This window comes from Ornithorhynchus anatinus, chromosome 2, assembly GCF_004115215.2.
Source record: "Ornithorhynchus anatinus isolate Pmale09 chromosome 2, mOrnAna1.pri.v4, whole genome shotgun sequence".
Lineage (NCBI taxonomy): Eukaryota > Metazoa > Chordata > Mammalia > Monotremata > Ornithorhynchidae > Ornithorhynchus > Ornithorhynchus anatinus.
This window is the reverse complement of record NC_041729.1, coordinates 75,232,334-75,257,689: the sequence shown is the minus strand read 5'-3', so window position 1 is coordinate 75,257,689 and position 25,356 is coordinate 75,232,334. Positions and strand designations below refer to the sequence as shown.

Genomic DNA, 25,356 nt, shown 5'->3' with positions numbered 1-25,356 from the left:
CATTTAGTAAGCTACCGGTTCAGAGATACCCTGTTTATAGGACTTTTTGGTATCCAAGGGGCCTAACTTACAAGTCAGTCAGTCATATTTATTGAATGCTTACTGTGTGCAAAGCACTGTACTAAGCGCTTGGGAGAGTACAGTGTAACAATAAACACATTCCCTGCCCACAGAGAGCTTATAGTCTAGAAGAGGAGACAGACATCAATATACATAAATAAATTACAGATATGTATGTAAGTGCTGTGGAGCTGGGAGTGGGGATGAATAAAAGGAACAAGTCAGGGTGATGCAAAAGGGGTGGGAGTAGATTGAAAGGGGGCGCTTAGGGAAGTCCTCTTGGAGGATATGAACCTTCAATAAGGCTTTGAAGCAGGAGAGTACTGGCAGAATTTGTGTCAAATTATTCTGATAATAGATTAGTCGCACTAAATAGAAGCAATAATAGTAATTGTGGTCATTGTATTTACTCATTATATGCCAAGCACTGTTCTAAGTGCTGGGGTAGATACAAGATAACCAGGTCCCATGTGGGGTTCACAGTCTAAGCATCTCTAATAATAGTAAATTACTAATAGTAGTGATTTAGTAGCATAGTAGTCCTTGTAGCATTTATGCAATAGTAATAACAATTGTGGTATTTGTTAAGCTCTTACTATTTGCCAAATATTAGATGAAGCACTAGGGTAAATACATAATAATGGGAAAAGCACAATCCTTTTCCCGTGTGGAGCTCACATTCCAAGTAGGAGGGAGAACGGGTATTGAATTCCCATTTAAAATTTGAGGAAACTGACGTCCAGAGAAGGTCACACAACAGCCAAGTGACAGAGCCAAGATTAGCATCCAGAACCTCTGACGCCCAGGCCTGTGCTCCTTCCACTTGGCCACAGTGTCTTTACGCTTTGCCGCTTCCCCCTACCTGGAATTTATTTGAGGGACTCTTTTCTCTCTGTAGATTGTAATCTCCCAGAGGGCAGGGGTCATTTCTACCAACTCTACTGTATCCTCTCAAGTGCTTAGTACTATGTTCTGCACAGAGGAATCTCAGTAAATACGTGGGGCGATGATTATCTCCAGATTGTTGCCCATCCAGATTATCTCAGCAGAGAGTAGATGATGTTAAAACAGCAAGGCAGATAGAGCTGAAGAAAGCGTAAAGTAAGGCCTAGAAACCATGGGAATGGCAAGAATATTCATCCTTTCCTATTATCTGTTCCTATTATGAGGACAAAGATATTATTTTGACTGCCTCCTCGTCATAGGTTCCCACAAAGACCCCAGAGCTGTTGAGCAGAGCCTGGGCAGCATGGTGGAGTGGATAGAGCATGGGCCTGGGAGTCAGAAGGTCATGAATTCTAATCCCAGCTCCTCCACTTGTCTGCCGTGTGACCTTGGGCAAGTCACTTCACTTCTCTGGGCCTTCATCTGTAAAATGGGGATCGAGACCGTGAGCCCCATGAGGGACAAGGACTGTGTCCAACCCGATTTGCTTGTATCCACCCCGGCACTTAGTACAGTGCCTGGCACATAATAAGCATTTAACAAATACCATAGTTATCATTGTTATTCTTATCAGAACTCTTTGGAGCATGCTGGTCTTTCAATTACCCCTACTTGATTGGATGAGAGGCTGGGGTTGACCAGAAGGCAGCAAGGGAGAGAAAGGAAGGGGAGGTAGTGGAAATACTAGTGGGGAGATAGGAGATTTAGAGGAAAAAGAACCAGGGAAAGAGGAGAAACAGCATGTCCTAATGGCTAGAGCACAAGCCTGGGAGTCAGAAGTCCCGGTTCTGCTACTTGCCTGCTCTTTGACCTCGGGCAAGTCACTTAACAGCTACCTCATCTGTAAAACGGGGATTGATACTGGAGCCTGTGTCTAACCTGATTTACTTGCATCTACCCCAGCACTTAGTACAGGGCCTGGAACATAGTAAGCGCTTAACAAATACCACGAAAATTTTAAAAAATGCATAAAAACATCATGCTTGGAGTGGCATACTTAATCAAGGGAGATTAAGGATGGGGAAATAGGGAGAAATGGAGGTGGGGAAGGAGTGAAGAGGGTGGGTCAGGAGTGGTGGGAAGAGGAGGAAATAAAAGGGAACAGGAAGTGACCAAAAGGAGAAATAAGGGAAAATCTGAGTAATAGAAAAAAAGAAAGAGTGGTGATTTCCAGTCTCAGCTAGAAGTGTAGCTGATAGAGCTGATAAAATGAATAAAACTCGAAAGATTCTTTCCATCCAAAATAAATAGCAATCCAGCACTGATGACCAATGACTGAACAGTAATACCACACACACAAAAATCACAAGCAAGCCATGGCACTATCTATACACAGACAGGTGACAGTCACTTTATTCATTCCCTTTTTTTTTTTAATGGCATGTGTTAAGCACTTACTCTGTGTCAAACACTGTTCTAAGCCCTGGGGTCAGTACAATTTTATCAGGTCAAACACAGTCCCTGTCCCACATGGGGCTCACAGTCTATGTAGGAGGGAGATCAGGTAACCCCCTTCTTTGCCCCCTGTTTTGCCTAGAGAGAAGGAAGGCATGGTTAAAGGAGCAGAATCCATGACCATTATGTGTCTCTCTCGGCAGGAGCGTCGCAAAAATCAGCAGATGGAGGTGATGAACAAACAGAATGAAACTTCGGAAAAAATCGCCGCTCGAGCTTTCGCTCAGCGATACCTGGCTGACCTCCTGCCATCGGTCTTTGGCAATCTCAGGGACAGTGGCTATTTTTACGATCCTGTGGAAAGAGGTTGGTCTTGGTAATCAGATTCTATAATACTAAAAAAGCTTTTTTCTCATTGACAGTAATGTCATCGGGTTCCATACGTAGCAGTTTTTACAAATGAAATCACTGAAGTCTTTAGATGATTTTTAATTTCAAATGATATTGATTTTCCTATGATCTCTTTGGAATGAAAGTTCCATGTAAATACAAAATTCTATTTTGATCCTTCACATCTCATTACCACTGGCAGTGTTTATTGAGTGCCTTCTGGATACAGAACTTACTGTGTGCCTGGAAATATACAATGCAATATAAAATTCAATCAATCGGTCATATTTATCGACTGCTTATTGTGTTCAGAGCACTGAACTAAGTGCCTGGGTGAGAACAGTATTTGAGAGTTGGTAGACACGTCCCCTGCCCACAGGGAGTTTACAGTCTAGGGGGACCATTTGCCATCTTCTGAAGATGGCATTTTCCGGCCATTTGCTCCCTTTGTCTTCAAAAAAGAGGATCTGATATTAAAGTTATCACGGATTTATGCACTTATTCAATTAAAAGGGAAAAATCTAGTCATTCCTGCCTAATGCATATTCACTAGATGCACCATATCACGTGGCTACTCAAAGAATACTTAGCGGCGGTGGTGATGATGATGGTGATGAATATCTACTGTCAAGGATAACTCAATTTGATTTATGCTAAAATTAATGGTCTGCCTACTAGGAAATTACATTGTACAGTCAGAAGCAACCCAGGAAAAACCAGTATTTATGACCTGATCTAAGTCATAACACATTATGCCTTTTTTTTCTTTTTGAATTATTTTGGATGGCTCAGATCCTGGGGAGAGTAAAGCCTTGTTAGACTGTGAGCTCGTTGTGGGCAGGGATTGTCTCTCTTTATTACTGTATTGTACTTTACCAAGTGCTTAGTACAGTGGTCCGCACACAGTAAGCACTCAATAAATACGAATGAATGAGTGAGTCAGGTCATAGCGAGTGAGCTGACGAAACCAATCCAGGAGTTGGATGTGTCTTCTATAATGAGTCCAGGGCTTCCATTCCACTGATACACTCAATAAATACAATTGACTGATTATGCTTAATAAATACAGTTGATTGATTGATATAGGAAGATAGTCGTCACAGCCGTTCCCACCTTCCATGCCCGATTTAGTAGCATTTGTTGTTGTTTATTCTTACCATTTTTCATGCAGATATTGAAGCAGGATTCCTTCCGTGGTTGATGAATGAAGTCGAAAAAACCATGGAGTACCACATGGTGGGAAGAACAGTACTTGACAGTAAGCTGGGTTTTTTTCATCCCTTTAAATTAAATAAAATACATAATTTTATTCAGGGCAGAGTTCTAAAGGTACATAAAAAACAAAAAGGAAACTCTAGAGTTATATCATTAAATACCTCCATATCCCATCTATTTTGAAATAACTTTCAGCCATTCAAGGTAAACAGACTGTCCCCACTTCAGTACTGGTCTGAATTGTCCCTCTGCATTGATCATAGCAATATGGCATAGTGGATAGAGCACGGACCTGGGAGTCAGAAGGTCAGGGGTTCTAATCCCGGCTCCGCCACTTGTCTGCTGTGTGACCTTGGGCAAGTCACTTAACTTCCCTCTGCCTCAGTTACCTCATCTGTAAAAAGGGGATTAGGACTGTGAGCCCCAAGTAGGACATGGACTGTGTCCAACCTGATTTGCTGGTATCCACCCCAGCACTTAGTACAGTGCCTGGCACATAATAAGTGCTTAACAAATACCATTATTAGTATTATATAGAAAGACAGCCAGAAGAGAAAAAAAGTGGGGTATGGGGGAGCTGATCGGATTTCTCTAGGTTTCACCTTTTTCATTCATTCATTTGATAGTATTTATTGAGCGCTTACTATGTGTAGAGCACTGTACTAAGCACTTGGAATGTACAATTCGGCAACACATAGAGACAATCCCTGCCCAATGACGGGCTCACAGTCTAAACAGGGGAGAAGCAAAGCAAAACAGAACAAAACAAAACAAGACAACACCATCAAGAGAAGTAGAATCATGGAGATATACACCCCATTAACAAAATAAATAGGGTAATAAATAATATATACAAATGGGCACAGTGCTGAGGGGAAGGGGGAAGAGCAGAGGGCAGGAGAAGGGGAAATGGGAAGGGGAGGAGGAGCAGAGGGAAAGGGGGGCTCAGTCTGGGAAGGCCTCCTGGAGGAGGTGAGCTCTCAGTAGGGCTTTGAAGAGGGGAAGAGAGTTAGTTTGGCAGATGTGAGGAAGGGAGGTCATTCCAGGGCAGCGGTAGGACGTGGGCCAGGGGTCGAGGGTGGGATAGGCGTGAACGGAGGACAGTGAGGAGGTGAGCGGCAGAGGAGTGGAGCGTACGGGGTGGGCAGTAGAAAGAGAGAAGGGAGGTGAGGTAGGAGGGGGCAAGGTGATGGAGAGCCTTGAAGCCTAGAGTGAGGAGTTTTTGTTTCATGCAGAGGTTGCTAGGCAACCACTGGAGGTTTTTCAGGAGGGGAGTGACACGCCCAGAGCATTTCTGTAGGAAGATGATCCGGGCAGCAGAATGAACAATAGACTGGAGTGGGGAGAGACAGGAGGATGGGAGATCAGAGAGGAGACTGATGCAATAATCCAGTTGGAATATTATGAGAGCTTGTACCAGCACGTAGCAATTTGGATGGAGAGGAAAGAGTAGATCTTGGCGATATTGTGAAGGTGAGACCGGCAGGTGTTGGTGATGGATTGGATATGTGGGGTGAAATGAGAGAGCTGAGTCAAGGACGACACCAAGGTTGCGGGCATGTGAGATGGGAAGGATGGTAGTGTCATCCACAGTGATGGGGAAGTCAGGAAGAGGACAGGGTTTGGGAGGGAAGATAAGGGGCTCAGAGTTTTAAGGTCACATCTACAAGAGGCTTTCCCTGATGAAAACCTCTTTTCCCCGGCTCCCTCTCCCTTGTACATCATCTATGCACTTAGATCTGTGACCTATGGGCAGTTGGTATTTTCCCCACCCTCAGTCCTACAGTACTTATGTACAGATCTTTTAATTATGTATTGTCTTTCTCCCCTTCTAGGCTGGGTGTCAATGTGGGCAGAAAACATGTCTACTAACTCTGTTATACAACTTGTACTCTCCCAAGTGCTTAGTACAGTGCTCTGCAAACAGTAAACACTCAATAAATGCCATTATTTGAGTCAGTACCAGTTTCGTTTGCAATAGCTTTAATCTGTTTTTCCATTGAAAGGAACAAAATCAGTATATACCAGGAACAACCAGGATTGTAGAGATGGGTGGTAAGTTGCAGAGGCAATAGGCCCTCTGTTGGAATGATGTATTTGAACTGCTTACCTCATGCTTACCTGCCTTCAGAAGGTCTAAAACCACAAGTCAGAACCCCCAACATGTAATAATAATAATAATGTTGGTATTTGTTAAGCGCTTACTATGTGCAGAGCACTGTTCTAAGCGCTGGGGGAGATACAGGGTAATCAGGTTGTCTCTACTTGGATGTCCTCTCATCATTTCAAACTTAACATGACCAAAACAGAGCTCCTTATCTTCCTACCCAAACCCTGTCTGCTCCCTGACTTTCCCATCACTGCAGAGGGTACCAACCATCCTTCTCATCTCACAGGTCCATAACCTTGGTGTTATCCTTGACTCCTCTCTCTCATTCAATCCATGTATTCAATCCATCATTAGATCCTGTTTGATCCCACCTTCACAACATACCTAAAATATGTCCTTTCCTCTCCATCCAAGCTGCTGGCACTTACTGCATCAACCTCCTGTCTCTCCCCACTCCAGTCCATACTTCACGCTGCTGCCCAGATCATCTTTCTGCAAAATCTTTCAGGACATCACTCCCCTCCTCAAAAATCTCCAGTGGTTGCCCATCCACCTCCATATCCAACAAAAACTTCTCACCATTGGCTTTAAAGCACTCCATCAACTTGCACCATTGAAATTATATAAATTATAGTGGGATATGAAATGACAGCATTGGATTTTTCAGGAGCAAATGTATATCTCTAGAGAACTTTGGAAGAAAATGTTTGCAAGTAAATGCTTCATGATTGGGTTATCTAAAGGGATTAACTTGCGGATTAACTTTCTTTCTGATCTGATATGTTTATATCTTTTGAAAAATGGCAATTAAAAGAACTCACTGGAGGAAACGAAGCGATCCAGTTCATTGATTCTGAAGTTTAAAATATATCAAACAAATCTTTAAATCAGCTGATGCTCTGTGAAAAGCAAAAAAAAAATAATCAATGATATTTATTGAGTGCTTACTTTGTGCAGAACACTGTAATAAGTGCTTGGGAGTGTCCAATACAACAGAGTTGGCAACCCCCCTTCTGTCCATAGCTTTTTTGCTTTAAAGTAACTAAATTGAGTCTTTTTCTCATTTCAGTGTTGATTTGTGAGGTGGTCGAAAAGAGATTAAACATGTTTGAAAATGGGAGATTACAAGAATCAACAGTATCCCAAGAAGGGGAGGACTCTCTGAAGAAAACTTCAGAAGGGGAGTATTCTGAGGACATAAAAGAATCAGAAGAGGATAAAGGATCTCTGGAAAAGTTGCCATTCATAGACAAGGAGGAGTCCCTCAAGCAGAAAGAATCTCAGGAGGCGGTGGGATCAACCAAGTCCTTAGAGAAAGAGGAATCCCAAGACCAGAGTGGATTAGCAGAGAAGAGTGAATCTCTAGAGAAAGAAGAATCGGAAGATCAGAAAGAACCTCAGGAGTTTTGAAAAAAAAAATGACAGTTAAAGCCCACAACTGAAAAATCAGGTAATGAAAAGAACCTAGGCAATGGAAACAGTATTCCAAAATGCTGAGCGATCTTCACCTCTACTTTTACTGAATACTTGTTTATGAAATATAATTTTATAATTGAGATGTGAATGCTGCCAGCTGAATTTCTCTCCAAAAGAGAATTCTTCAGGTTAATTCAAGGACAGGAGCTTCTGAATTTTTCTTGACTAAAAGTCACAAAGCAGTTGCCTACAATTTTTCCAGATCATGATTTGCCCTGATAGATGGTGAGCTCGTTGTAGGCAAGGAATGTTTCTACCAATTCTGCTGTATTGTACTCTTCCAAGCATTTAGTACAGTGCTCTGCATATAATAAGTGCTCAGTAAATGCAATTGACTGACTGACTTTCTCTACATGCATTTTGAAGAATACTGTGGCTCCTGACCTAAAGTACTTCATCTTGAATACAGCATTCTCCTTTCAAAATTAAATATTGTGACTCTAGGGAAGAATTTGTGAGATCCTGTGACTCTCCAGGCCTTAGCTGCCATTTGGTCCGCCCACCACAAAGCTGTTCTACCCCAAGATAACCAGTCAAAAACTATCCTTTCTCATCCATATGTAAGATCCTGATGGGCAGGGAATGTGTCTACCAACTCTGTTGTATTTTTTTCTCCCAAGTAATTCGTTCAGTGCTCAATCAATCAGTGATATTTATTGAGCGGCTTACTGTGTGCGGAGCAATGTACTAAGTGCTTGATAGAGAGTACAGTATAAGAGAGTTGGTAGAAGGGTTCCCTACCCACGATGAGCTTGCAGTCTAGAGGGAGAGACAGCCATTAATAAAAATAAATAACTTACAGATGTGCATAAGTTCTGTAGGGGCTGAGGGATCGGTGAATACAGGGTGCCAATTCAAGTGCAAGGAGGCAGGTGTGGGAGAAGATGAAATGAGAGCCTTGTCAGTGAAGGCCTCTGGGAGGAGATGTGCCTTCAGTAAGGCTTTGGAGATGGGGAGAGTGATCATCCATTGGATTTGAAAAGAGAGGGCATTCCAGGCCAGCAGCAGGATGTGGGCGAGAGGTTGTTGGCAAGATAGATGAGATTGACTTACAGTGAGTAGGTTGGCATTAGACTGCCCAAGAAATACTATTGATTGATAGTAAGTATCACATGGGTTCAATCTACTCAGTGATACTGTAGAACAAGTAGAAGTCAGGGATACATCATGGCTATGTTCCCATTAGAACAGTGCTTGGCACATAGTAAGTGCTTAACAAATGCTATAACAATAATAATAATAATATAGTATTTGTTAAGCACTTACTAATAATTATTATTATTAGCAAGGAATGGAAAATTCATTACACAGGATCGCATGACAAGCTCCAAAGCATGGAAAATTCTTCAGAGTGAAGTGTGTCTTAATGGCCTTACAGTTGTTGCACAGGATTGTCAGTCAAAAGCGTGCTGTGTGCTGAGCACTTGGGAAAGAGAATAGGAATGGAAGATATGACCCCTGCCCTCAAGGATCTAACGATTTTGCAAGGGAAACAGACAGTAAAATAACATGCAGAGAGGCAGAAGTAACCAAGAATAAAGATATGTACATAAGTCCTAGAGGCTAAATGAGTAGCCAGGTGCTTAGGTGGTACATTCATTAATTTATTCAATCATATTTATTGAGTGCTTACTGTGTGCAGAGCACTATACTAAGTGCCTGGAAAGTACAATTCAGTAACAGAGACAATCCCAGAAATGCTGAAGTGAAAGTAAGGTGGAGGAACATAAAGTGAGGAGATAAGAAATTACTAAGGGAAGGACTTCTGGAGATGTGATTTCAGAGCAGTGTGGAAGATAGGGAGAGCAGTGTTCTGTCTGATTTAGGAAGGTGTTCTGGGCTGGTAGGAAGGGTGTGAGCAAGAGGATAGTAGCGGGAGAGGTGAGAGTGGGGGCTCAGTGAGTAGGGTAGCTTGAGAGGAATGAAGAATGTGATTTGGGGTGTAATGGGAGAAGAAAAATGGTTGACTACCTTTGAAGCTGATGGTCAGGATTTTCTGCTGGATGAGGAGGAATGGGAAACCATTTGAATAATAATAATAATAATCGCAGTATTTGTTAAGTGCTTACTATGTGTCAGGCACTGTAATAAGCACTGGGGTGGGGACAAGCAAATCGTGTTGGACACAGTCCCTGTCTTATGAAGGGCTCACAGTCTTAATTCCCATTTTACAGATGAGGTAACTGAGGCACAGAGAAATGAAGTGACTTGCCCAAGGTCACACAGCAGACAAGTGGCGGAGCTGGGATAGGAACCCATGACCTTCTGACTCCCAGGCCTGTGCTCTAAGTACTTAAAGGTGGGAGAGTCAATCAATGGCATTTATTGGGCAGTTACTGTGAAGTACTAAGCACTTGGGAAATTTCAATATAACAGAGTAGGGAGACACGATTCCTGCCCAGAAGAAGCTTACAATCTACAGTCATGCGCAGCACAAAATTTTGGGAAAGTGATCTGGGCAGCGGAGTGAAGAATGGACTGAAGAGGAAAGAAACTGCAGATAGGGAGGTCAGGATATGACATGTGCCTGGACCAGCATTCTGGCTTTTGGGAGGAAGAGGATGGAGCAGATTCTGTCCCTGGCCTGGAATTCCCTCTCTTCAAATCCAACAGGATTTGGTGACTATGGGGATTGAAAGAGAGGGAGGAGTCAAGGATAATGCTGAGGATAGGGGTTGGAAAGATGGGGAAGAGGGTGTTTCCAACTGTCAGGCGAAAGTTAGGTGAAGGAGAGGATTTGAGAGGTAAAATGAGGAGTTTTGTTTGGGACATAGAGATCAGGGATAAAGAGTCCTCCAGATATGGATGGCTTGGAAGCAGGAGGAAAGCATTTACTTCCGTATACAAATGACTAGATCAGGGGTTAGGGAGCCTAAAATTAGTGAATCTCTGAGTCAGAAGAGACCTCCAGGCAGTTAAATGACTAAACCATCTGTTCCATGAAGGACTTCTGTGAGAAAAAAATATTGGCCATTAGGAAAGTGCGGGGATGGAAGAGAACAGAGAAGGAAGGAAAGCTCGGCTATGTGAATCCAGGGAGTTTAGCGTGATTTCCCTGACTGTTCTTAAATTCTCGGAAGAGTTTGCTTCCAGAAGTTGCCCTCTGAGAAACTGCAACTGGGCTCTTGCAGAACTTGTTAATTAACTATTCATTATTCAGGTGGACAGTTAGGAGACAAATGAAGTCTTAAAATGGTTTAGCCTCCAGAGAATTTATATAACATAGGGTAAGCATGTGTGAATTGTTTTACATGGAAAAAAAATCACTGGCATTGTATTTTTATATTAAGGTGCTATTACTGATCTCAAATTTACAAAATCAACTGATAATAATGATATCATATTAAGCTTTTATTGGGTATTACACATTGAGGTAAATGCTGGAATTGACATCAGATTATCAGATCAGACACAGTCCCTGTCCATGCAGGCCATGCAGTTTAAGGGTGAGGGAGAACCCTATTTATAGGGGAGAATACTAAGGCATGAAAAAGTTGGTCCAAGGTCTCCCACAGCAGGTGGGTAGCAAACCTGGGAATGGAACTTGCATCTCCTGACTTTCAGTCCTGTGCTCTTTTGCTGTGCTAATTATTAATAATAATAATTGTGGTATTTGTTAAAGGCTTACTATGAGTTACTACTACTATTTCTGCTATCTGTAACTTATATTTCCCCTATCTGTTGCCCCCTTTAGACTGTAAAGTCCTTGTAACTAGTTTTTAACTGTGGTTTTTGTTAAGCACTTACTGTGTGCCAAACATTGTACTGAGCAATGGGGTAAATGCAAGGTAATAACAATGCTTGGTGGGCCCAACAGATGAACAGCTCTTCTATGCACCAAACTGGGGCTCCAGCATGGTCGTCCATAAAGTGAACTGCCAAGCCTGAAGCAGAATCAAACGCTCCTTGGAATTTAGAGAAAACCCCCAAGAAGGAGAACAATGTGGCCTAGTGGAAAGAACATGGACCTGGGAATTAGAGGATCTGCATTCTAATTCCAGCTCCACCACTTGCCTGCTCTGGGATCTTGGGCAAGTCACTTCACTTCTCTGTGCCTTAGTTTCTTCATCTGTCGAATTCATTCAATCGTATTTATTGAGCGCTTACTATGTGCAGAGCACTGTACTAAGCACTTGGAATATACAATTCGGCAACAGATAGAGACAATCCCTGTCCAATAACGGGCTCAGAGTCTAAACTGGAGAGACAGATAGCAAAGCTAAACAGAACAAAACAAACAAAACAAGTAGTCTGGTGTAAATATCATCAAGATAAATAATAATAATGTCGGTATTTGTTAAGCGCTTACTATGTGCCGAGCACTGTTCTAAGCGCTGGGGTAGACAGAGGGGAATCAGGTTGTCCCACGTGGGGCTCACAGTCTTCATCCCCATTTTACAGATGAGGTAACTGAGGCACCGAGAAGTGAAGTGACTCGCCCACAGTCACACAGCTGGCAAGTGGCCGAGCCGGGATTCGAACTCATGATCTCTGACTCCAAAGCCCGTGCTCTTTCCACTGAGCCACACTGCTTCTCTTAATAAATAGAATAAATAGAACCATATAAATAGAACCATAGATATATATATATACATCATTAACAAAATAAAGTAATAAATTATATATACAAATATGCACAGTGCTGTGGGGAGGGGAAGGGGGAAGAGCAGAGGAAGGAAGTAGGGGGAATGGGGAGGGGCAGAGGGAAGGGGAGGGGGGAGGGGCAGAGGGAAAGGGAGGGCTCAGCCTGGGAAGGCCTCCTGGAGGAGGTGAGCTTTCAGTAGGGCTTTGAAGAGGGGAAGAGAGTTAGTTTGGCAGATGTGAGGAGGGAGGGCATTCCAAGACAGCGGTAGGACGTGGGCCAAGGGTCGACAGGCACGAACAAGGGACCATGAGGAGGTGAGCGGCAGAGGAGCGGAGTGTATGGGGTGGGCAGTAGAAGGAGAGAAGGGAGGTGAGGTAGGAGGGGGCAAGGTGATGGAGAGCTTTGAAGCCAAGAGTGAGGAGTTTTTGTTTCATGCGAAGGTCAAATAGGAATTAAATCCCGGTTCTCCCTCACCCTAAGACTGTGAGTCCTATGTGGTACAGGGATTGCGTCTATCCTGATTATCTTATATTTTACAGGGCTTGCAAACACCACAATTATTATTAATATCATTATCATTATTAGTATTATTATTGTTATTATTATTACTATATTTGTTAAGCTCTTACAATGCTCCAGGTACTGTTCTAAGTGCTGGGGTAGATAAAAGATAATTGGGTTGGACAGAATCCCTGTTCCACATAGGGCTCACAGTCTTAATCCCCATTTTACAGATGAGGTAACTGAGGCACAGAGAAATGAAGTGACTTCCCCAAGGTCTCACACAGCAGACAAGCAGAGGAGCTGGGATTCATTCATTTAATTGTATATATTGAGCGCTCATTGTGTGCAAAGCACTGCACTAAGCACTTGAACCCAGGTCCTTCTGACTCCCAGGCCTGTACTCTATCCACTAGGCCATGCTGCTTCTCCTATTTTGGCTTCATACTTGTTCTCAACTCTAAATCAAAAAGGACATTAAGGCCATAATCAGTGCCAGTGATGGGTTCGGTTAATATTCCGTCCAGTAGGTTACGTCTCTGACAGAGGCAGAAGGATCAATCAATCAATCAGTCATATTTATTGAGCACTTACTGTGTGGACAGCGCTGTACTAAGCACTTGGGAGAGTGCAATATAACAGTGCTGGTAGACACATTCCCTGCCCACAGCAGATGCCTGGAGGACTTTTTTGATAGTCACCCTCCTTGATGTCCAGTCATATGATTTGACTAGGCTATCAAACATCCAAATCGTTTTCCTTTAATAAGAAATCCCGCTGGTTTTTACAAGCATTCCTAGTGTAGGATGCTGACTGCATCTAAAGTAGCAAAGCTATATTTTTCTTTCTACTTCTTAAATTTCACACAGTTCATAAATTCTTTATGGTCTAAGATAGCTCTATTGGAAGAATAGTCGTTTTGGACTGGGGGTACAGAGTTACACTATGAAAGTGTTTCCTTAATGAATTTTTGTAGCAGATGGCCTTCTGGCATGTTGCCACTCCAGGCATCTTGTTTTAAAACAAAAGTGGCAACAATGATGAACAGGATGGAACAGTTCCCTTATTAACACAATTCCACCCACAACCATATGCAACCTGTTTATTACCTTCCAAAAGATTTTATGCAGTATTGTAGACTCATGCTTAATTTGTATTTTCTTATGGTACTTGTTAAGCAGTTACTATATGCCTGGCTCTGTACCGAGTGCTGGGCAGGTACAAGCTAATCAAGTTGGCTGTCCCACATGGGACTCACGGTCTTAATCCCCATTTTACAGATGGGGCAACCAAGGCACAGAGAAGTTAAGGTACTTCCCCAAGGTCACGCAGTAGTCCAGAGACGGAGCCATATATTTCAAGAAATGTCCCCAGAACACCTATCTGCTAAGTTACAAAAAGGAAAAAAATTAGTTTTGCCACAAATGTCTTACAAGACAGTCATGGGTAATCAGATAAATGGCATGGCATAGTGGATAGAGGACGGGCCTGTGAGTCAGAAGGTCATGGGTTCTAATTCTGCACCGCCACGTGTCTGCTGTTTGACCTTGGACAAGTCACTTCACTTCTCTGTGCCTCAGTTTAAAATGGGGATTGAGTCTGTGAGCCCCACATGGGACAGGGACTGGGTCCAATTCAATTAGCTTGGATCCACCCCAGCACTTAGTACAGTGCCTGGTACATAGTAACAGCTTAACAAATACCATCATCATTATTATTATTATGAATAACAATTGAAGATCATGACCTTAATGTAAGGGTACTCATATCATTGAACTTGAAATTGATATCTCTGATACATGTTTCTTTATAAATTTAAATCGGTGGTATCCTTTTTACCACAAGATGTCAGTGTAGCTCTGGAAGGTAAATAATCACTGTTAAACGTTCTAAAACTAAAAGACTGGTAGTTTGAGGTATCAGAGGAACGAAAGAAAACTTGAGATATCATCTGAACTGTCGCTCTGCCTTCAACCTGTCCCACAACCAAAGCATGTTTAACAATTGAAAATCTATCCAAATTTTAGAGATTTTAAAAATCGTTCAAGGCTCAGCACTTCCATCCTCAAAAATCTGCCATGACCCACCATTTCTTTTCAGGAATAAGGAAACTCCGAGCCATTGGCCTAACCATAGGCTGGCCTTTGGCCTAACCATTGGTTTCAAGAACAGAACTCCACACTTCTCTGGGTTCTTGGGGGCGTGAGGGATGGGGTTAATTTACCCATCTGCTCTCTTCTTCCCTCGTTCCTCAGATTGTGCTCTCTGCCCCAGCCAAGAACCTTCCTAACTGTCCATTGTTGTCGATTCTCCCATCTCTGACCCGTCCCTCACACCTTTCCCTCCCCCCGAGCTACATCAGAACCATATTTCTCCTAATCAAGCAATCAGTCCATCCATCAATGATAAGCACTTAATCATTTTGATACCCTAGCCCAGTAAATCTTATGTGTACATCTGTTTATTATTTCCCTTAACTGTAATTTCCCCTATCTGTAAGCTCCTTTTGAGTAGGGTTAGTCTAAAGCAACTCTATTTTATTATAGTTTTCCAACCACTTACTAAGTGTTCTGCACATAGTAAGCATTCAATAAATACCATTGGTGGATCATTGATTGATATTTATTGAGTGCTTACTGTGTGCACAGCACTGTATTAGCATTTGGGAGAGGAGAATACAGAATTTCTACCCTCAAGGAGCTTACACCCACCTCCGAAGCCCTCCTAAAAAGCCACTTAATAATGTTGGTATTTGTTAAGTGCTTACTATGTGCCGAGCACTGTTCTAAGCACTGGGGTAGATACGTCATTAGGTTGTCCCACGTGAGGCTCACAGTTAATCCCCAATTTACAGATGAGGTAACTGAGGCACAGAGAAGTGAAGTGACTTGCCCACAGTCACACAGCTGGCAAGTGGCAGAGCCGGGAGTCGAACTCATGACCTCTGACTCCGAAGCCCAGGCTCTTTCCACTGAGCCACGCTGCTTCCCACTTCCCACTTCCCACTTCCTCCAGTAGGCATTGATTTCCAGTCATGCCATTCGTCGGCATTCAGCACTCATTAGGCCAGTGTTCAGCACACATTAGGCTCTCAGTACAGTAACTGCCTGGCACGTAGAGTCCATATGAATGATGATGATGAAAAAAAATTGTGGAATTTGTTAAGCGCTTACTATGCACCAGGCACTGTACTAAGGGCAGAGGTAGATACAAGATAATCGGGTTAGACACAGTCCCTGTCCCACGTACGGCTCCCAGTCTCAATCCCCATTTTACAGATGAGGTAAAGGAGCACAGAAAAGTTAAGTGACTTGCCCAAGGTCACAGAGGAACCCATGTCCTGCAACTTTCCTGGTAGGACATTCTTCCTTCTAGCTGACCTAATTTGAATTTTAAATTTGGCACGTTTTCTTAAACAAGCTAATAGGGAAACAAAGCAATCTCACAGTCACCATTGAGCTGCACACCAGGAATTTCTGAGTTACTGGGATGGAGTAATGGATTGATGTGACTCTATCATTATATTTATGGCACACTTACTATGTGTAGAACACTGTACTAAGCGCTCAGGAAAATACAACAATATCAGATACAGACTGTAAGTTCACTGTGGCCAGGGAATGTGTCTCTTTACAGTTCTGTTGCACTCTCCCAAGTGCTTAGTACAGTGTTCCGCACACAGTAAGCGCTTATTAAATATGATTGAATGAATGAATGACAAACAAAGAAATCCTCAGGTTCCCAGAAAGCTGGCCAGCAGCCCCAAGGGTTGGGTTCTGAGCCAAAGCAGGTCCAAAGTAATTCTACGGTTGTTTATGATTTGGGGGATTTTACCCGATTTAGCCAATTTCTATTATCCAAATTTGGACTTTTTTTAAAAAATTAGGTAAAACCTGGAAACAATTTTGTTATGCTTTTCTTAATATTTTCACTGCCCAAATAGATTTAAATGGTACAGATCCATCCTAATTCTGCCAAGCTAACTTAAGTCACTTTTGCATATTGGTGCAACAAATTTGCCACTATCTCCACAGTCATCAGTAAAATCAATATGTATTTTGGAATGGGTTTTCTGGAAGGATTTTGGCCATTTCAAGTGCATTCTAAATGTGATTTCCCAGGGATTTCCCTTCCCTCCACTCTCCAAAGAATTAGAGGAGTTTCTTTTCTTTTATGGTATTTGTTAAGCACTTACTATGTGCGAGGCACTGTTCTAAGCAATGGAGTAGATATACCTTATCACTTTGGACACAGTCCCTGCCCCGCATGGGACTCACAGCCTTAATCCCCATTTTACAGATGAGGTAACTGAGGCACAGAGAAGTGAAGTGACCTGCCTGATGTCATGCAGCATACATTAGAACCCAGGTCCTTTTGACTCCCAGGCCCATGTCCAATTCATTAGGCCATGATGTTTTTCTTTGGGTTCCTTTGGCCCAGTTTTTATGTACCTGTTGAGTGAGTACCATCAGCCTTCTTGTTCCAAGATGAATTCCCTGATTTGGACCCATTATTGGTATATTAAATTTTGGACTCATGCTGGGGTTTGATACCCTATATTCGGGATGGTTGCCGTGTTATTCTGATGATGAGATTTGGTACAGCCATCTCTGCCACTTACAAGTTCTGGAAAGGAGTAATATCACCAAAGAAACATTTGCCAAGCAGATATTATTGTTTATGAATCATCAAAATGAAAGCCACTATGAACTCAAAACCACCTCCTCCTTCAGGCTCCTCATGGGAGACCCCATCAATGCTTAGAAATCATCTTTCCTGAACCACAAGGAATGTAAAACTAGTTTATACATTATTCCTCTAAATAATAGTGTTAGAATTTAACAGTCATTTTAACAAGCTTTAGTGAGGCTTCTTTTAGAGTTCTTTGGGGAAAAGAGAGATGAATCCCTCTCTTTGTACTATTATTAGTATTATTAGTAGTATCATTATTATTACAATTATTATATTTAAGAGCTTTTTCATGATATTTGTTAAGCACTATGTTCCAGGCATTGTACTAAGTGCTGGGGTAGATACAGACTGATCAAATTGGTCATAGTCCATGTCCCACATAGGACTCCAAATCTTAATCGCCAATTTACAGATAAAGGAATTGAGGCACAGGGAAGTTAAGGTTAAGACCCAACCAAGGTTACACAACGGACAAGTGGCAGACCTGTGATTAGAACCCAGGTCCTCTGATTCTTGGTCTGTGCCCTATCCACTAGGTCATGCTGCTTCTCTTTGGAACACTTAATCAAGCAGTGGTATATATTGAGTCCTTACTGTATGCAGAACACTGTACTAAGTGCTTGGGAAAATACAACGTAACAATATAACAGAGTTGGAAGATACTTTCCCTACAGCGATGTTCCCCCTGATTACTCCTTTGCCTCTACCTTCCTGCAGCCACCAACACCACCGCGGAATATCACAGAGGAAGCCCCCTCCTCTGCACTCCCTTGTCAAAACTGCCAGAGAGGAAGAGGGACCTTCCCTCCCACTCCCCTGTCCACCCCCACGCAGTAATGCAGAGGGCTGGACTACTCATTTAGTGAATTTGCTAAACTGGAAACCAAAACCAGTCACTAGTGGGCAAGGAAACCTTCAGTCTACCAATATGGTAGCACTTGTCTGGATGGCTCCTTCAGAACAGATCAATCAATGGTATTTATTGAGCACTTACTGTGTGCAGTGCTCTGTAGTAAGCTCTTGGGAGAATACAGCAGAAGTAACAGACACGTTCCCTGCCCATAATGAGTTTACAGTCTAGAGAATATTAAATATTTGTTGTTGGTGCCAACGTCTTATAGGTTTGAGGCCATTAATAAATGGAACAATATTTTCGTTTGGTTTCAGCCCACAAAGGGCTGGATTGAGGCTGCTAGAAGCATAGAACAAGGACAGATCGAGACCGCCTTCAGGCTGCTGGTCTAGAGAGAGGCCTAGTGGAAAAGGCTGCAGCAGACATGTGGCGGAGCTAGGATTAGAACCCAGGGTCTTCTGACTCCCAGCCCTATGCTCTATGCACTAGGCCACGCTGCTTCTCACTCATCTGCTGTGTGACCTTGGGCAAGTCACTTCACTTCTCTGGGCCTCAGTTACCTCATCTGGAAAATAGAGACTAAGAGCCCACATAGGACATGGACTGATTAGCTTGTATCTGCCCCAGTGCTTAGTACAGTGCCCGGCACAAAGGAAATGCTTAAGTATCATTTAACAAGAAAAAAAGGGCAGGAGAGCCGCCTGAGGTGCCGATATTCCTCTACTTCTGCCATATGGTTATTGTACCCAGCTCCCAGTGTCCCTTTGTGCAGCATGCAGGATTCATTCAATAGTATTTATTGAGCGCTTACTATATGCAGAGCACTGTACTAAGAGCTTGGAATGTACAATTCGGCAACAGATAGGTATTTAAGCGCTTACTATGTGCAGAGCACTGTTCTAAGCGCTGGGGGAGATACAGGGTCATCAGGTTGTCCCACGTAGGGTTCACAGTCTTCATTCCCATTTTACAGATGAGGTAACTGAGGCACAGAGAAGTGAAGTGACTTGCCCAAAGTCACACAGCTGAGAAGTGACAGAGAAGGGATTTGAACCCATAACCTCTGACTCCCAAGCCCGTGCTCTTTCCACTGAGCCACGCTGCTTCTCCATCCACTGAGCCACCTTAGTACAGTGTTCTGCATAGAGTAAGCACTCAATAAATACCATTGATTGATAGTATTGATAGTATCAATAGTATTTATTGAGCACTTACTCTATGCAGAGTACTGTCCTAAGCACTTGGGAGAGTACAACAGAGTGAGTAGACACATTCCCTGCCCATACCAAGCAACCTGATTTGCTTGTATCCATCCCAGCAATTAGTACAGTGCCTGGCACATAGTATGAGCTTAACAAATACCAACATTATCATCATTATTGTTATTTGAATTGCCAATTTTCTGTTGTCCCTACAATTCCCTCTCAGTTTGGCCTTCATACCTTGAGGGGTTTTTTTCTCCCTTAGGTGGAGTGGCCAGCATCAAATGAGGCTGTTTTTCCAAGGTCTTTAATAAAATCCATTGTTTCTAGTGAACCAGCCAGTGTAACTAACTCAGGCTGCATCAGTCTCTCCAGGGGAACAATTCACACAATTAGTGAAGTTAGCTTGGGGCTCACTTTCGCAAATCATTCTGTTTAAAACATTCATTAATACTGTAAAGGTAAACTTTCTAAATCGCCACACTTTGGCTTTTGTTTTCCTTCTCCGCACAATCACTTTTCTCCTCTGAAAACAATACAACAGTGACATAAATGTCAACGTTAAAGGGTTGTTGAATTTCTCAGTAGACAATAGTAGCAATGGACCTTCCCTTTTCCACTCTTTTCTTCACCCCGGAAGTTGTACAAATTATGCAGAGCATAATGGAGCAGAGGAATTTTGCTGGAAACCCGACTCCAACAAATTAAGGATTACTGTATGTGTTGTCTTAATCACCTTTCTGGACTTCTCCAAAACAAACGGCCTTTTTCCCCATTTCCACTGACAAAAGTCCTTTAAGTATAAGATCATTTTACAGGAAGTGATACTAACAGAAAGGAACTGATTTATCAAGTGTTATCTTAAATGGAAGACTTTGTCAGATAAAAAAATAGTTTTATTATATAAGCCCAGAAATTTTCTAAGCATAATAAACAATCTGCTCTAGGATTCAGAGCTTTTTTTTTCCATTCTGTCAAGGGGAAGACAGAAAAAATAAGGGAAGCAGCATGGCATGGTGGAGACAGCACAGGCCTGGGACTCAGCGGGTCTGGGTTCAAATCCTGTCTCCTCCAATTGATTGTTGTGTGACCTCGGGCAGGTATATTCTCTGTGCCTAAGTTGCCTCACCTGCAAAATGGTGATTAAATACCTGTTCTCCCTCCTATTTAGACTTTGAGGCCTATGTAGGAGAGGGACTGTATCCAACCTGATTAATGTCCAACCTGATTAACTCGTATCCACCGCAGCACCTAGAATACTGCTTGATACCTAGTAAGCAATTGACAGATATCATCAGAAAAAAAAAAAGATGCCATTAGCCTGGAAATGAATATTGTCTAGAAACTGGTCCAGATATATTTTAAGGAAAACTTTAGTTGGAGGTAGGCTGTCTCCCAAACGTATTTTATTTAAATGGCATTTGTTCAGCATTTACTATGTGCCAGGCCCTGATCGAAGTGTGAGTTAGATACAAGTTAATCAGGTTGGACACAGTCCGTGTCTCACATGGGGCTCACAGTCTTGATCCCCATTTTATAGATGAGGCAACAGAGGCCCAGAGAAGTGAAGTGACTTGCCCAAGAAATTAGAACCCCGATCCTTCTGACTCCCAGACCTGGGCTCTATCCACAAGGCCATGCTACTTGAGTTTTCCAGTGCTCTGAGCTTTCCTTTGGTTACCCTAGACCCTAAGTGTTTCATTCCCCCACAGTACTTATATACATATGTCATTTATATTAATGTCTGTCTCCCCCCTCTCTAGACTGTAAGCTCATTGTGGGCAGGGAATGTGTCTATTGTTGTATTGTACTCTCTCAAGTGCTCTGTACATAGTAACTGCTCAATAAATATGATTGAATGAATGAATGAATTCCCCTCTAGACTGTAAGCTTGTTATGGGTAGAGAACGTGTCTGCTAATTCTGTTGTTTTGTACTGTGCCAAGCGAACAGTGCTCTTCACGTAGTAAGCACTCAGTAAATGCAGTTGATTGATTGATTTAGAGCACCTACCAGATTAGCCTAGGAGATGCCATTGACCAAAATATCGAGGCTCCCCCAGGGGATGCCTATCTCAGAAGTTAGGAGCCTATGCCTCTAGGATCAACCACTGGCACTGCTCAGATCCAAATCTGGCTTTTCAGCACAGACCGTCTTCTGTCCCCTTCCTCTCCCATTTCCCTCCCCACCCCTTCCTTCTCTCTTTTCTCCCTTCTCTCATTTTCCCTCCTCTCTCCTATTCCCTTTCATTTCCCATCCCAGGAGGCAGCAAAAGCTATAGCTATGAAGCAACAATGTGTTGCAATGATGTCAACACATGATGTATATGATGTCATGTGAGGGACCATAAATTGTATGGCCCTTTAGTCATCCATTGCTCCAGAGTTTCATTTGGGTAGCTCTTCTGCACATAAAAGGGATTGAGCCCTGGTCTAGATCATCACAATCCTCCCCGGACCCCAAGTCACCTGATCTTCACCAAAGGCAGGTCAGGTTACATAAAGGATCCATTGAGTTGATTCTAATGATAATTTTTAATGGTATTTATTAAGCACTTATCATCTGCCAGCCTCTGTTCTAAGTGCTGGGGGAGATACAGGCTAGTCATGCTGGACCACAGTCCCTGTCTCACATGGGGCTCACAGTCTAAGTAAGAGGAAGAACAGTTAGTGAATCCCCATTTCACAGATGAGTCGATCAATCAATTGTATTTACTGAGCACCTACTCTGTGCAGAGCACTGTACTAACTTTTTTGGAGAGTATACTATAACAGAGTTGGTAGACATGTTCCCTGCTCACAATGAGCTTACAGTCAAGAGTAGGGAACTGAGGCACAGAGAAGTGAGATGACTTTCCCTAAGTCCCACAGCTAACAAATGGCAGAGCCAGGAGTAGAACTCAAGTCCTCTGATCCCAGGCCTGTGTTCTTACCACTTGTACTCTCCTAAGTACTTAATACAGTGTTTTGCAAAAGGGCTCAGTAAATATTGAATAAATGAATAGACCATGCTGCTTCCTGAGGAATCTAGAACTCTGGGGGTGATCCATCTCACATAAACCAAAGGGGGCTTTTAGCCTCCTGTCAGCAACTGAACAGGACACTGAAGTAGAGCTGGTGAGGGCATGTATGTGAACCACTGGGCTGTTGGGCTCAACTCTTGTTCACATCAGCCGCCTCTTTTCTCTCTTATGAATGCTGGCTGGTCAAAAGAACCATCTGCTGTGCACCAACATCCACAAAGCAGTTGTTCTGTCCTGCCCAAGCCTGCACCATTGGGTGAATTGTTACTGAGAAGCAGCATGGCCTAGCCAGTAGACCATGGGGCTGGGAAGCAGAAGGACCCGGGTTCTGATCCCGGTTCCGCCACTTGTCTGCAAGAATCGAGCACTTACTATGCTGAAAAGCACTGTACTAAGTACCTGGGAGAGCACAGTACAGTAGAATTAAGTTCCAGAGGGGCTCCTGCTCCTTTGCAATTCAATGGAATAAGCAGTCTGTGAGAGACAATGGTAAGATCTTTCTTAGATTTGCTGTGCTGCTGAAGTTTAATGTCCTGGGTTGAGACAAATAGGCAGAAAGAAGAAGAGGGAGGCAGAGGATGCGGGGGTGAGGCAGAAAAATGTTGGATGGAGGATCCAGGGACAATCAGATGGGATCCATGCCTGCAGATGCTCTGACCAGTTATGTGAGAAATGCCTCTAGAGATTAAAAAAAAAACCAAACCCAAAAAGCACCAGTCAGGCCAGGGAACAGGTGTCTGCAAACTCTAATTCTTTCAAAATCAGGCTCATCATCATCATCATCATCATCGTCATCATCAGTGGTATTTATTAAGCACTTACTATGAGCAGAGCACTGAATTAAGTGCTTGAGAGTATAACACAGTAGAGTTGGCAGATACGTTCCCTATCCAAAATGTGTTTAAAGTTTAGGTTCCCAGATTTGAGTTTGTGCAAGTGATTCAAGTCAATCAATTGTATTGACTGAGCGCTCACTGGGTGTAGAGCACAGTGTGTAGCGCACACTTGCAAGCCCAAAGCCCAGGAAATCACCCTACTTAGTTCCTGAAGAACTTCCTCATTCCACAGCCACCTCTTTTGGGCAAGAAGGCATGGTGCCAAATGGAAACCGATTTAAAAGATTTCCTTTTGAAAAATAAGAAACTAGAAAGTGACTTTTATCTCCACTAGTTTGATATTGTAAACTGAATAACCTTTTAGAGAAGCAGGGGAACCTAGTGAAAGGAGCATGGGCCAGGGAGTCAGAGGAACTGGGTTCTAAACCCAAATCTGCCACTTGCCTCCTGAGTGACTTTGGGCAGGTCTCTTAACTTCTCTGTTTCTGTTTCCCCAATTATGAAATTGGGATTAAATACTTGTTCTCCCTCCTATTTAGATGCTGAGCCCCAGGTGGGGCAGGGACTGTGTCTGTACGTACCCCAGTGCTTAGCACAGTATACAATATAATGTGCAATGTACTGTGGCCAGTATGTTCCCAGGAAACTCCTTCATCTGGTGTCCTAATTCTGGAAACTGGGTTTTATGTGTGAGAAGCAACATGGTCTAGTAGAAAGAGCATGGGCCTGGGAATCAGAGGACCTGGTTTCTAATGCCGGCTCCACCAGCTGTCGGCTCTGTGAGCTTGGGCAAGATACTTCATTTCTCTTGGCTTCAGTTTCCTCATCTGTAAAATGGGGATTAAATCCTACTCCCTCCTACTTAGACTGTGAGTTCCCTATGGGACAGGGACTATGTCCAAGCTGAGGGTCTTGTATCTACCCTAGCACTGAGAACAGTGCTTAACAAATACCATAAAAAAAGATGACCAAAGAACAGTCCAAAACTCTGCTGTAAGCATTCTATTTTGTCACTTTGCTAGTCAATCATATTTACAGAGCGCTTACTCTGTGCAGAGCACTGTACAGAGTGCTTGGAGAGTACAATATAACAATAAACAGACACATTCCCTGCCCACAATGAGTTTACAGTCTAGAGGAGCCATTTGCTTCAGTGAGATAACCACCCTACATTAAATAAGATATTTTAATTCTGCTTTACATATGTATCTTCACAGGGAACCTATTTTATTCAAGAAGATCATTCACTGTCCTTGGCGGAAAGAAGATTTTTGGAAAGAGATTTTTGATTCAGCTTTTCATCGTGAGGAGAAAAACACAACAATGTATAAAGATGGATATTTTGGTGTTGATCCACCTAATTTATCTGGTTATTAAATTTTTCATCTTCATGTATGATTCAGAAGAAGATAACACCCCTTTTACCCATGTAAAAATTAATGTAAGACAGCACGAAAAACTGGAGCCGTGGTATCACAGAACTGCATTTAAATAAGAGAAGCTTTTTCTTTTTGGTTTCGGTCTCTGGATGCAAACAGATAAATTCAAGACGGCCAGTTTCCCTAGAACACATCAACATGGCCCATTTCAAGAAACTACTTTAAATCTTCATCTACCATATGGGTAATTAAAGCCTTTGTGGGAAGCACTTAGGCATCTACATCACAATACACAATGAAGTCTTTGTCCACAGCTCTGATTCCAGCAGCTATTAGATTCAACTGAAAGCTCATTCTAAGTACAGTTTCTTTATGCACCCTGAAAATTATCAAGCCTGGATCTTTTTTATTAGTAGCATTATTAGGGTATTGATTCAGTGCCTGTGTCAAGCATTGTTCTGAGCATTTGGTAGATCCATGTTAATAGGGTTGGACACATTCCCTGTCCACACATGTGACTCATGATCAAAAGAGAAGCAGAACAAGCATTGAATCCCCATTTTACAGATGAGGAAACTGAGGCACAGAAAAGTTAAGTGATTTGCTGAAGATCAAAGAGCAGACAACTGGCAGAGCTGGGATTAGAAAACCCGGGTTTTCTGACTCCCAGCCCCGTTTCCTTTCCACTAGGCCACG

General features: G+C 42.7%; 1 protein-coding gene across 2 annotated transcripts in view; it reads left to right on the top strand.

Moving 5' to 3' along the window:
* The window catches only part of RSPH3 (radial spoke head 3), a 46,781-nt gene extending 21,986 nt beyond the window's left edge, over positions 1–24,795 (top strand). For both annotated transcript variants that reach the window (XM_039911143.1, XM_029058753.1), the window contains exons 6-9: positions 2,604–2,766; positions 3,962–4,048; positions 7,185–7,565; positions 24,499–24,795. In XM_039911143.1, the coding sequence (XP_039767077.1) occupies positions 2,604–2,766; positions 3,962–4,048; positions 7,185–7,525 (591 nt within the window). In that variant the 3' untranslated portion in view covers positions 7,526–7,565; positions 24,499–24,795. The remainder of the gene's footprint in view (positions 1–2,603; positions 2,767–3,961; positions 4,049–7,184; positions 7,566–24,498) is intronic.
* The last annotated feature ends 561 nt before the right edge of the window (positions 24,796–25,356 follow it).